At 46.9% G+C, this 11,961-nt stretch overlaps 4 protein-coding genes across 4 annotated transcripts; 3 read left to right on the plus strand and 1 right to left on the minus strand.

Moving 5' to 3' along the window:
- Positions 1–1,096: 1,096 nt before the first annotated feature.
- Positions 1,097–3,730, minus strand: F5147DRAFT_820768 (uncharacterized protein; the record flags this gene model as incomplete). Its single annotated transcript, XM_041443676.1, has 12 exons — positions 1,097–1,412; positions 1,449–1,489; positions 1,690–1,792; positions 1,875–2,058; positions 2,184–2,208; positions 2,382–2,508; positions 2,678–2,815; positions 2,931–2,951; positions 3,034–3,122; positions 3,183–3,295; positions 3,493–3,581; positions 3,675–3,730. The coding sequence occupies 12 exons, from the start codon at positions 3,728–3,730 to the stop codon at positions 1,340–1,342; spliced, it is 1,059 nt and encodes a 352-aa protein (XP_041287398.1). The 3' UTR covers positions 1,097–1,339.
- A 3,163-nt stretch (positions 3,731–6,893) lies between these two features.
- Positions 6,894–7,813, plus strand: F5147DRAFT_418644 (uncharacterized protein). Its single transcript, XM_041429727.1, has 2 exons — positions 6,894–7,438; positions 7,492–7,813. The coding sequence occupies exons 1-2, from the start codon at positions 7,184–7,186 to the stop codon at positions 7,708–7,710; spliced, it is 474 nt and encodes a 157-aa protein (XP_041287399.1). The 5' UTR covers positions 6,894–7,183; the 3' UTR covers positions 7,711–7,813.
- Positions 7,814–9,402: 1,589 nt separating this feature from the next.
- On the plus strand, positions 9,403–10,326 carry F5147DRAFT_840402 (uncharacterized protein). Its single transcript, XM_041444288.1, has 3 exons — positions 9,403–9,788; positions 9,845–9,901; positions 9,955–10,326. The coding sequence occupies exons 1-3, from the start codon at positions 9,758–9,760 to the stop codon at positions 10,173–10,175; spliced, it is 309 nt and encodes a 102-aa protein (XP_041287400.1). The 5' UTR covers positions 9,403–9,757; the 3' UTR covers positions 10,176–10,326.
- Positions 10,327–10,749: 423 nt separating this feature from the next.
- On the plus strand, positions 10,750–11,360 carry F5147DRAFT_720257 (uncharacterized protein). Its single transcript, XM_041438808.1, has 3 exons — positions 10,750–10,836; positions 10,904–10,992; positions 11,064–11,360. The coding sequence occupies exons 2-3, from the start codon at positions 10,904–10,906 to the stop codon at positions 11,263–11,265; spliced, it is 291 nt and encodes a 96-aa protein (XP_041287401.1). The 5' UTR covers positions 10,750–10,836; the 3' UTR covers positions 11,266–11,360.
- The last annotated feature ends 601 nt before the right edge of the window (positions 11,361–11,961 follow it).

Here is an 11,961-nt window from a genome sequence, read left to right on the forward strand (position 1 = left end):
CAGAATTCAATCCTCACGCGTACACGGCAAAATTCGAGAATGTGTGCGCCAGAGATCTTAGTGGGTGTCCGAAGTCTCTGGTAAGCAACTCGTTAGCTCTAAACGGCAGAAGAATTCAGAGCATCACTCACGAAAAACAACGTTCCCGCCAACCCAGCCTGAGTGACCAACTACCATTGATCAATTGGGGTTGAGGGTGATCGTTCATTTATGCCATTTTGAGGTGCGTCTTATGCGTTGTTCTCATATTTGCTGTGGCACAGCTTCATTGCTGTGTAGACGCAGCACACAGGTAGGTCTGCGACTGGCGCTATGTACCGTGCACCCTCTATATGTAAGGACTACGTTCATGCTTCTAACAAACATTCAACAGCGTCTCGTGCTCCCTCTCCATTCCACACGTTTCTTGTGGCCTATGTTCGAACTCTAGCATACACTGAACGTTCCAATCTCAATAATGACGTTTCAGTCGAGTACGCAAGTCGATATATAGCCTCGATGGATATAGATAAGTATTCGGATAGCTACGTGATCCCTCCTCACCAATCGGCCCCAGTGAAAATTGGACATAGCTATTTCCACGCGCTGCCACAGTGGCTATGACACTTTGTATGATGATCAAGCTAAGTCGAAGTCTTGTCAGAATTCGGTCGAAGTAATAATAGTCTACCTTTATCTACAATGTCTTATTTCATCAACCTGCGTGGAAACGATCATGTCCAATTTTTTACTGTTGGCTGAAGTTCGAACGTCTCCAGGCCAGCGTGATGGGGGCTGAAGTTATGGAATACCAACACATAGAAAGCATCAATCAACGAGCACAGTATGCATATGGGCATTACGCGATGAAATATCCCCACACTATTGTTTAGTCTTGATGTCTTCAGCGGATCCTTGTGTTGGCGTCAAGGGGAAGTTCTAGGACTATATAATATTAGTACAAACATAAAACAAGGGTGGAGCTCGTATATCTAGATAAGCGATGGCACCGTTCTTCTTTGAGAAAATGTTTTCAAATGACCATGCAAGTCCTGCAGCGAGTACAGATCTCAATCAGCTGAACGCCCCGGGACAGCGAACGCGGGGACCTTGGCCGCAAATATGATCACCCCTCCAATAACACTGCTACGATCAGCACGAACAGTAGGAATAGCTACATGCAGTGTGACCACCCGTGATCATTCACCCAGATGGTATGGTGCTTCCAGGACGAATGCGAGGCAAGTCATTGCAACCAGGATAGATCAGCAACAGCAAGTGAACTTGAGGGAGTAGCATCACCAGTCCACGTTATTCACAATCTTATAGAATCATCGATAGAGGTGATATGAGGTGTTTATTATTCGTAGTAGATGAAAACCTGAAAAATGAAGAACCATCCTGCAATGGCACTGTTGGGTACTGCTGAAGATCTGCAACAAGTGTGAATACAGTGTTCGAGCACTCACCTGTCGCAGATCTTGCAGATTTTGCCTGTGTTACATTTATCCTGGACGGGGAGAAGTGAAAGTGTCAAAAATAACTAGTCCATGCATCGGTTGAGTGGACGTGGTAGTATCTTGACTCTGGGACGGGTTAATATTCAGTTTTGTGTCAGACTATCATGGTGGCACCAGGCAAGAATAGAACATTGTCTAAAGCGGAATCGGCGCATTCGACACATGGTTGTTGATGTCACTTCAAACGCACCCGGAAAGAGGACGAACGAAAGTGATGTATGTGTAGCTCCTCGACGATACTTGTGAAATCTGCAATGTCAGGCCTCGAGAAGGCGCTTGGAGACAGATAATACCTAGATGAGCACGGGCTCTCCATACTGCAAAATAGCAATTAGAATGGCACGACAGAAGTGTGGCGTTCGGATGGGAACTCACATACAGAAGAGTCGACGGACACGTTGTAAAGAGAAGTTGCACAGGCCCGACGAGTTGGAGCTTCCCAGTAAGCGAGTCATATTTGACACAACCACTTGGAAAGCACCAAATAACCGGCAGAGTCCCGTGTATCCATGGACCATGTTTCGTGGTGGGATGTATGCGTCGTGAAACTCGCCCAAGTCTTAATGATCATGATAGGCCTGAAAAAAAGGAACGGGGGGCAGGTGGGAATCGTGGGATCGTTGAGTCAGGAAAGTACTTGGCAGCAGGCGCCACGCCGCCTCAAAAATTAAAATAGCTACTTACCATAGTACGTCACAGCTCTGAGCTTCTGCCAAGTGCCAACAACTCTAAGTTAATTCTTGACTACTATCCTTGTGCTCCGATCCAAAAAGGTCATGTTCCAAGAACGCTCAACAGCCGTGACCAATATTGGACCTTGCAAATATTCGATATAGCGATTAGCCTTCCTGCGATCACTGCGACCCGCTGGCTCGATCTTACTTGGATTTGACTATTACCAACTTGGTGCGCGTTGCGGCCCTTGCCTTGAAGGAGATGGATCTCATGAGTCATTATCAGAGCTGCATGTCTTCTCGGTATAAAACTTTCTCCGAGTATAGTCGCAGCACTAACGAGAACAAGTATAAAATCAACGCGGTTGAGTTGAAAAGACCTCAAATTAATTCCTCCTATTGCAGTGAGTAGCCTTCTGAATGCGGTACACTATGCAATTTCATTGAGCCAACGTTACACGTATAATAGCTCTTCTAAGACATTTTCAGAGCAATTTTTCCTACATTGGACTTTTGTCGGCGTGTGGCTTTCCTAGCATGGTCACCTCATAGGCTGATGCATAGTTATACCAGATACCATGAGGCTCATCCAAATTGTTTACCTCACAATCCTCGCCGCTTCCAGTGCCGCTGCCAGTGCCGCTGGAGTGAAGTCAGCACCAGATCCTCATATATCCTGCGCAGGCTCATGTGCCTCCTCCGAAAAATCTTTGGACTGCAAGCAATGGCCATGGACACAACCTTACCTTCCGCGTACCGGGTGCTGGATGTGTTGTTCCTAAAGCGCAATCAATGAGTAAGTGCCAGATGATTATGGGATACAGCAGGCTGAAGGTGATAAGTTAGCTCCTCAATGATACTCGAGAAGTGTGAAGTTGGCCCTCATATAGGAACCCCAGGCAAGGAACGCAGGCGGACTGGGCCATGGGAGGAGTATGGGATCTTCATACTGCAGAATAATAATTAGGATGGCACAGCAGAAATACAATGCTGGTATGGGAACACGAACATGAAGGAGCAGACTTGTATCAACGGAGGCAAGTATTGCAAGGAGACGTTGCACAGGGACGATGGTTTGGAGTTCGACGACCACTTGAGCAGCACCAATCAATCCGCATAAATCTGTGGGTGTACGAGACAGTTTGCAGGCAGGCGATTATAGACAGGTGGCGATATCAGCAAGAGGATGAGTCTGGATGATCATACTATAGTACTAATCGTGATACTGATCCATCATTAGACCATAGTGAACGAAGTTGGTCATCATCGTCCATGGGCTATGGCCGTATGGATCGACTTATACAGACAGGATATATCACCTTGCAGTATGTCGTCTTCTGTTTTTGCCTCTAGTAGCACTAACGGTGGTCCAGTGAATATCGGCCAACCAGCTTGAGACGCTTGGATACTATCACGTATGATACACCATTATTCGCGTGTCAAGTTTTGTCCCCGCTGTATCGAGCCTCATCCATGTCGTATCCATTCCCTGCACTCATACCTCATCAACACTGCATAAAGCTTCACCCATGCCACGTCATTTTTACTCCATGACATGCCAAGGCTGCGTCAAACCACACGGAGACTGGAAGAGTACTAGGTGATGTTGTCAGGAATTAATACTGTAGGCCGGTTGGGTAAGTTGCCAATAGCTTTGACATGGCATCTTTGCCTCGTCACAGCTGCGTCACTGGTGAATCATGACAAAGGCAGAAATGCGTGGCCGCCAGAATCACTATACCCACGAAATGACTGGAAGGGATAGGTTCTCTCACAGTATCATCCGCCGGGCATACCCATTTTGCCAAACCTTCTTGTGATAATATAAAAGCAAGTCATCTTCCTACTGGCACCAGCGTCCACCCATCTCAAAGAAATCATTCAAGTACCTCAGCAGATCATACCACCCTAAACAGACGATGCGTTTCTTCTTCCTCGCCATTATTATTGCGTTGACAGCATCTATGATGTCTGTTACAGCAAGACGACCAGACTGTAGGCTTGATGGCCAGACTTGCGAGGTGGATACCGACTGTTGCAATACCAATGAGGTCTGCGCTGTTACGTGCCAGCTTCCCGATGAGGACCCTCCACTCTGAGAACAAGCTGACTTGCACGTAGCGACAAACTAGTGAGTACTTTTACATTTGTATTGGTGCTGTTGTTAATAGAGCAATACGTAGAACTTCCGCTGCTGAATGAGAAATGAGCAGAGGTAGTATTGGGTAGAAGGAGTACATGATATGAGTGTGTGAGGTATTTCCGTACTGTCTGGTCTGGGATAAATAGAGCACCATGGGTCGGACCGGCTCAAATGCTTGTTAGCTAAAAGACGCGCAGTTTGATCAGATCAAAAGTCCACTTTCTCACCGCGTCCACTAGACAGGGTACACATGAATGATTGTGTCAGTCTCATTTGACCGTCTAGTTGGAGCTCGACAAGACGGTCAAGACCTGTGATACAAATCATAAACTTAATTGGCTTGACGTGGCATTTTGCCTCGTCACATCCGCATCACGAGTACATCATAACTGAGGCAGGCGCCTTAAAATGGCTACAACCATTTCGCTTTCTGAGGTGCATCTTATACATTGTTCTCATACACAGCTTCATTGCTGTGTAGACTCAGCGCACAGGTCTGCGACTGGCGCTATGCGCCGTGCACCCTCCTATATGTAAGGACTACGTTCATGCTTCTAACAAACATTCAACAGCGTCTCGTGCTCCCTCTCCATTCTGCACGTTTCTTCTGGCCTATGTTCGAATTCTAGCATATGTACACTGAACGTTCCGACCTCAACAATGTCGTTTTAATTGGGTATGAGAAGATATCGCAAGCTGATATATAGCGTCGATGGATATAGATAAGTATTCGGATGGCTACGTGATCACTCCTCACCTATCAGCTCCAGTGAAAATCGTACAGCTATTTCCACGCGCTGCCACACAGATTTACTGCGGCTATGACATTTCGTATGATGCTCAAGCTAAGTCGGAGTCTTATCAGAATTCGGTCGAAGTAACAATAGAATACCTTTATTTACAAAGTCATATTTTGTGAACCTGCGTGGAAACGATCATGTCCGATTTGCGCTGTTGGCTGAAACCATGGAACATCAACACACAGAAAGCATCAATCAACAAGCACAATATGGGCATTATGCGATGAAACATTATTGATGTCTTCAGCGGATCCCTGTATTATCGTCAAGGGAAAGTTCTAGGACTATATAATATCACTACAAACACAAAACGAGGGTGGAGCTCATATATCTGGATAGGCGATGGCATCGTTCTTTGAGGAAATGTTCTCGAACGACCATGCAAGTCCTGCAGCAAGTACAGATCTCAATCAGCTGAACACCCCGGGACAGCGAACGCGCACTTTGATTGCAAATACGATCACCCCTCCAATAACACTGCTACATTCAGCACGAACAGTAGCAACGGCTACACGCAGTGTGACCACCCGCGACCATTCACCCAGGTGGTATGGTGCTTCCGGGACGAATGCGAGGCAAGTCGTTGCGGCCAGGATAGCTCAGCAATAGAAAGCGAACTTGAGGGAGTAGCACCACCAATCCACGTTATTCACGACGTTATAAAATAATTGAGAGGTGATATGAGGCGTTTATTATTCGAAGTAGTAAATGAAAACCTGAAAAATGAAGGACCATCCTGCAATGGCACTCTTGGGTACCGTTGAGTATCTGCAACAAGTCTGAATACAGTGGTCGAGCACTCACCTGCCGCAGCTCTTGCGGATTTCGCCTAAGTCGCGTTTATCCTGGGCGGGGAGAAGTGAAAGTGTCAGGAATAAGTAGTCCATGTATCTCTTGAGTGACGTGGCAGTATCTTGACTCTGGGGTGAGTTTATATTCAATTCTGTGCCAGACTCCGACAATGGCATCAGGGAGGAACACAGCATTATCTAGAGCAGATCCAGCGCATTCGACACCACGTGGTCATCGAAGTCACTTCAGAAGCACACCCGGAAAGAGGGCAAACGAAGGCGATGTATGAGGAGCTTCTAGACGATACTTGTGAAATCTGCGATGTCAGACCTCGAGTACCTCTGGATACATGATACCTAGATGAGTACGGGGTTCTCGATACTGCGAAATAGCAATTAGAATGGCACAGTAGAAGTGTGGCACTGGGATCCTCACGCATAGAAGACTCAAGAATCGACGGACGCGTTGTAAGGAGAAGTTGCACAGACCCGATAGGTCAGAACTTCCATGTATGAAAGAGGAGAGTCGATGGAGGCAAACATTGTGAGGAGACGTCGCACAGGCCCGACGAGTTGGAGCTTCCCAGTAAGCGAGTCATATTTGACACAACCACTTGGAAAGCACCAACTAACCGGCATAGTTCCGTGGATGGGCGGGGCAGTTTGCAGGCAGGCGATTATAGACAGGTGGCGATATTTATGAATTTGGATGATCATACTAATCGGCCCGATGATACTGGTCCATCATTAGTAGGCCGATCACCATGGTGAACGAATTTGGTCATTGCATCATCATCCATGGGCTATGGCCCGTATTTCTTGTGGTGGGATGTGCGCATCAAGAAATGAGCTGGGTTCGTTGCAACTCCCAGGTTGGGTTTTTGGAAACGTGCCATATTCCACACGGTGGGAATTTCGCACAGCCTGGCAAACTAGTACCGAGCCAATCACATGAATGCATCTGCATCATCTACAACCCGTTCGCTCGGCATTCTCATATAGATAAACACTCACATTCACGAACACTATCAAGTGGAAAGGCCCAGGAGTCGAGGATCGCAACAACCCGGGTCAATGAAGTGGAACCATGAAATAAAACAATGGTGGGCAAACTTGAACATTCTTGGGAATTATAAAACTACGGAGTTCCGAAGAATCGAATGTACAGGAGGTATTGGCAATCGGCGCGATAATTGCTCATTAATCATCCTTCCTGTTGTGCTGGCTCGGTTTAATTTGTATTTGACTATAACTAACTTGGTGCACTTCAGGTAGCATGCGGAGATGGATCGCATACACGGATATTTGCATGTCTTATCGGGATAAAACTTTCTCCGAGTATAGTTCCAGCACTAACGAGAACAAGTATAAATTCAACGCGGTTGAATTGAAAAGGCCTCGGAGACGAATGCCCATTGTTGCAGTGAGTAGCCCTTTTGCGCTACACTATACGCATTTCATTAAACCGACATGTAATAGCTCTTTACTTTTTCATAGCAACTTGCCGCACATTGCACACAGTCTTTTGTCGGTACGTGGTTTCCTCACAAGGTCACATCATAGGCTGATGCACAATTATACCAGATATCAATCATCACCATGAAGCTCTTTCGAATCGTTTACATCACATTCCTTACTGCTTCCAGTGCCGCTGCCAGTCCCACTAGGGTGATGACAGCATTGCCTCCTCAAATATCCTGCATAGGCCCATGCATTTCCTCTAAAGAATCTTTGAACTGCCCATCAGGGACATCGCCTGCCTGGATGGTTACGTGCTGGCGGTGCTGTGGCCCAAGTGGTTGAATCTCTCCGTCATTTTTGCTCTCAATACATGTAACATGTATATCATGTACCGTTTTCCAAAAATTAACACAAACAAGATTCCTCAGTGAAGCACAAACAGAGATGCACAGCAAGCTCCCTGACCCGCGTCCGAATGGTCGCTTGACCACTATCTCTACGCTCTGCTCAGAGATGGCCGACGGAGCCACGGTTCGTGTACCTGGCGTCGGTATCGTTCATCGTAATTGTACTCGCACAAGCAACTTAAGAATTATCTACTCCGTATCTAATTCTATTTATTCGAGGTATACTCGTTTTCCAGGGCATCGGGGCATCTTTGACTTCCTCCCCTTCTGGGATCTACTTGCTAAGTTGAGTTCATGCTCCACTAATTCATAAATATCTGTTTGAATGCTGATTGCATGCTGAGCTCGTTATTCTCCCACTTGACTTTCACTCTACTGTTTGCTTGGTATTCCCTCGCTGCATAGGTCCCAGAATGTATTGATCTGCCCAGCAGACAGCGCCACTACAATTCACCCACCCAAGTTCCAGAGACCGATATGTACAATCAATCCCTGGCTAGCTGTTGAGTACTTCATCGATCATCTACAACCTGTTCGCTCAGATACTCATATGTCGAAACACTCACGTTCACGAACACTATCAAGTGGAAAGGTCCGGGAGTTGAAGATCGCGACAACCTGGGCCGATAAAGTGGAACCCCGGAGGCATTGGCAATTGGCGCGACAAGCCAGCAGGAAGACAGCACTAGGACTACTCGGATACGCACACTCCACGTTATGTGATTTGGCGAGGTGCGGGAGTTTCTTTTCGACAATTTCGATTGAAGGTACCAAGGCGCTGGTTAACACGATAATCTATATAGGACATAGCAAAGCATATATACGGATTATTGTGGAATACAGCAGGCCGAAGGTGATAAGTAAGCTCCTCAATAATACCTGAGGTTGGCCCTCGAGGCTCGTATAGGTACTTCGGGCAAGTGATGCCTGGGATGAGTACGGGATCTCCATACTGCAGGATAATAATTAAGATGGAACCAAAAATATAGAGTTAGGATGGTGGAACGGGCTCGGACTGCAAGGGAACCAAGGCCAGACCTCTATGGCGGGAGGCTACGGCTCTGTCTATCGAGGACAGACTACGACACACGCGAGGACTACCGACTACGAGCCAGGACTCCTGCCACTGCGCCAGGACCCCTGCCACTTTCGTCCTGTCCTGCCAGAGCGCCCCGCTCCAATGGGAACTCAAGCGACTCGTGTCAATGGAGGCAAGTGTTGCAAGGAGACGTTGAACAGGCTCGATGGGTTGGATCTTCCCAGTGATCGAATCATATTCGACACTACCACTTGGAAAGCACCAGCCAACCCGCATAGGTCTGTGGGTGGGCGGGGCAGTATACAGGTGGGGGATTATAGACAAGTGACGATGTTAGCAGGAAGATGAATCTGGATTATACAGTAGGCCGATCACCGTGGTAAATGAAGTTGGTCAGAGCCTTGGCCCATATTTCTTGTGGTAAGACGTGTATATCGAGAAATGAGCCGAGTCATTCAGCTCAATCTCTTACACACAACTTGAGACAAGCCTGAAGGAAAAGAAAGCAAAATAGTACACGCTATTTTGGACTCCGACCCCGTCCACGTTATGTAATTTGTCACGTCATACACCGGCAAAATAGCCATCCGGCTGACTCGGACGAGTTCTGACGTGTTACTTGACCAGCATCCTTACCCCTCCACTCACAAATGGCCATGTTGAGGCTCTAAGAACGCTCAACTCAACAGTGGTCAATATTTCATCTTATTGCAAATACTAATTTGCTGAGTCCTGACAATTCTTGCTGCTGGATCACTACAACTCGCTGGCTCGGTTCAACTTGGATTTGGCTATCAGCAACTTGGCCCGTCTCAGGCTTGCATGCGTATTACCAAGGAGATGGGTTTAATTAACAGAGCTGCATATCTTCTCGGTATTTTCTTTCCGAATATAGCTTCACTGCTCACGAGAACAAGTATAAAACCAACGCGGTTGGGTTCAAATGGGTTCAGAAACGAACGCCTCTTGTTGCAGTGAGTAGCCCTCTTGCGCTACACTATGCACATTTTATTGATCTGACATGTAATAGCTCTTCTAAGACTCTTCTATAGCAACGTCACGCACATTGCACAGTCAGACTTTGTCAGTATGTGGTTTGCTCACACGTTCGCATCATAGGCTGATGCATAGTTATACCAGATACCATGAAGCTCATTCAAATTGTTTACTTCACAATCCTTGCCGCTTCCAGTGTCGCTGCCAGTGTCGCTGGGGTAAACAGAGCCACGGCCCCTCAGAAGATAAACTGCGACGGCCAATGCGCTTCCTCTTCAACAAATTTGGACTGCAAGCAATGGGCAGGGACATCGCCTTACCTTGTGAAAGACGGGTGCTGGGCGTGCTGTCAGCCTGCCACCTAAATTAGTTGAACCTCTCGGTCATTTTGCTCTCAATACAAGCAATATATGTATCGTGTACCGCTTCTCCAAAAATACTCAACATCGATAAGATGCCTCTGTGAAGCACAAAGAGAGATGCACCGTTGGCTCTCTTTTGACCTACATCCCGAACAACCTCCGACGACTTGAGTGCGTCACTTGACCACTATCCCTGCGCTCCGCTCAGAGATGGCCGACGGTCGTGCATTGATCCGAAGCCATGGTTCACTTGGTGGAGCGTAGCTGGCGTCGGTATCGTTCATTATAATCGCACTTTTACAGGCAACTGGATAAGCCAGTACTAGAACTACTCGGATACACACGCTCTGCGTTATGTGTATGTGCGTCAAATTCTCTTCCGACTCGCGTGGCTGACAACCTGTCTGCCAACTTAAAATTGTTGCTTGATCAGCGTCTCCATGGAGCCTCCAAAAACGTTCAGCAGTGGCCAATATATGTTCTTATGCAAATACTGTTATTTTCTCATCATCCTTCTTGTTGTGCTGGCTCGGTTTAACTTGTAACTACTTGGTGCACTTCAGGTAGCATGCGGAGATGGATCTCATAAACGGATCTCTGCATGTCTTATCGGTATAAAACTTTCTCCGAGTATAGTTCCAGCGCTAACGAGAATAAGTATAAAATGAATTGAAAAAGGCCTCAGAGACGAACATATCCTGTTGTAGTGAGTAACCCTCCTGCACTACACTATGCGCATTTCATTAAACCGACACGTAATAGCTCTTCTAAGACTTTTTCATAGCCACTTCCCGCACATTGCACAATCAGTCTTCTGTCGGTATGTGGTTTCTTCACAAGGTCGCATCAGCTGATGCATAATTATACCAGATATCAATGATAACCATGAAGCTCTTTCGAATCGTTTCACATCACATTCCTCACTGCTTCCAGTGCCGCTGCCGGTGCCACTAGGGCGATGACAGCATTACCTCCTCAAAGATCCTGCATAGGCCCATGCGTTTCCTCTAAAGAATCTTTGAACTGCATACCAGGGACATCGCCTACCTTTTTGCAGGTGTGCGGCTGGCGGTGCTGTGGCCAAGCTGGTTGAATATCTGTCATTTTTGCTCTCAATACATGTAACATGTATATCATGTACCGTTTTCCAAAAATTAACACAGACAAGATTCCTCGGCGAAGCACAAACAGGGATTCACAGAAAGCTCCCTGACCCACGTCCTTGATGAATTGAATGGTCGCTTGACCACTATCTCTGCGCTCTGCTCAGAGATGGGCGACGGAGCCATGGTTCGCGTACCCAGTGTTGAGTACTTCATCGATCATCTACAACCTGTTCGCTCAGATACTCATATGTCTAAACATTCACATTCACGAACACTATCAATTGGAAAGGCCCGGGAGTTGAGGATCGTGACAACCTGGGCCGATAAAGTGGAACATTGGAGGTATTGGCAATTGGCGCGATAAGCCAGAAGGAAGACAGCACCAGGACTAGTCGGGTATGCACACTCCACGTATGTGCGTCAAATTCTCTGCTGACTCGCGTGGCTGGCAACCCCTCAAAAGTGTTGCTTGATCAGCATCCCCATAGTAGTGGCCAATATTTGTTCTTATGCAAATACTGTTATTTGCTCATCATCCTTCTTGTTGTGCTGGCTCGGTTTAACTTGTAACTAACTTGGTGCACTTCAGGTAGCATGCGGAGATGGATCTCATAAACGGATCTCTGCATGTCTTATCGGTATAAAACTTTCTCTGAGTATACTAGTTCCAGCGCTAACGAGAA

The sequence above is a fragment of the Suillus discolor genome (genome assembly GCF_016758755.1).
Source record: "Suillus discolor strain FC423 chromosome Unknown F5147scaffold_81, whole genome shotgun sequence".
NCBI lineage: Eukaryota > Fungi > Basidiomycota > Agaricomycetes > Boletales > Suillaceae > Suillus > Suillus discolor.

Excerpts from the sequence above, each read along its gene's own strand:
- F5147DRAFT_418644 (XM_041429727.1), top strand. The coding sequence starts at position 7,184 with ATGCGGAGATGGATCGCATACACGGATATTTGCATGTCTTATCGGGAT. Across the intron at positions 7,439-7,491 it reads TTGCACACAGTCTTTTGTCG|ATATCAATCATCACCATGAA; the intron begins GTACGTGGTTTC and ends CAATTATACCAG.
- F5147DRAFT_720257 (XM_041438808.1), top strand. The coding sequence starts at position 10,904 with ATGCGCATTTCATTAAACCGACACGTAATAGCTCTTCTAAGACTTTTT. Across the intron at positions 10,993-11,063 it reads GCACAATCAGTCTTCTGTCG|CTCTTTCGAATCGTTTCACA; the intron begins GTATGTGGTTTC and ends ATAACCATGAAG.
- F5147DRAFT_840402 (XM_041444288.1), top strand. The coding sequence starts at position 9,758 with ATGGGTTCAGAAACGAACGCCTCTTGTTGCA. Across the intron at positions 9,789-9,844 it reads AACGAACGCCTCTTGTTGCA|CTCTTCTAAGACTCTTCTAT; the intron begins GTGAGTAGCCCT and ends GACATGTAATAG. Across the intron at positions 9,902-9,954 it reads TGCACAGTCAGACTTTGTCA|ATACCATGAAGCTCATTCAA; the intron begins GTATGTGGTTTG and ends TAGTTATACCAG.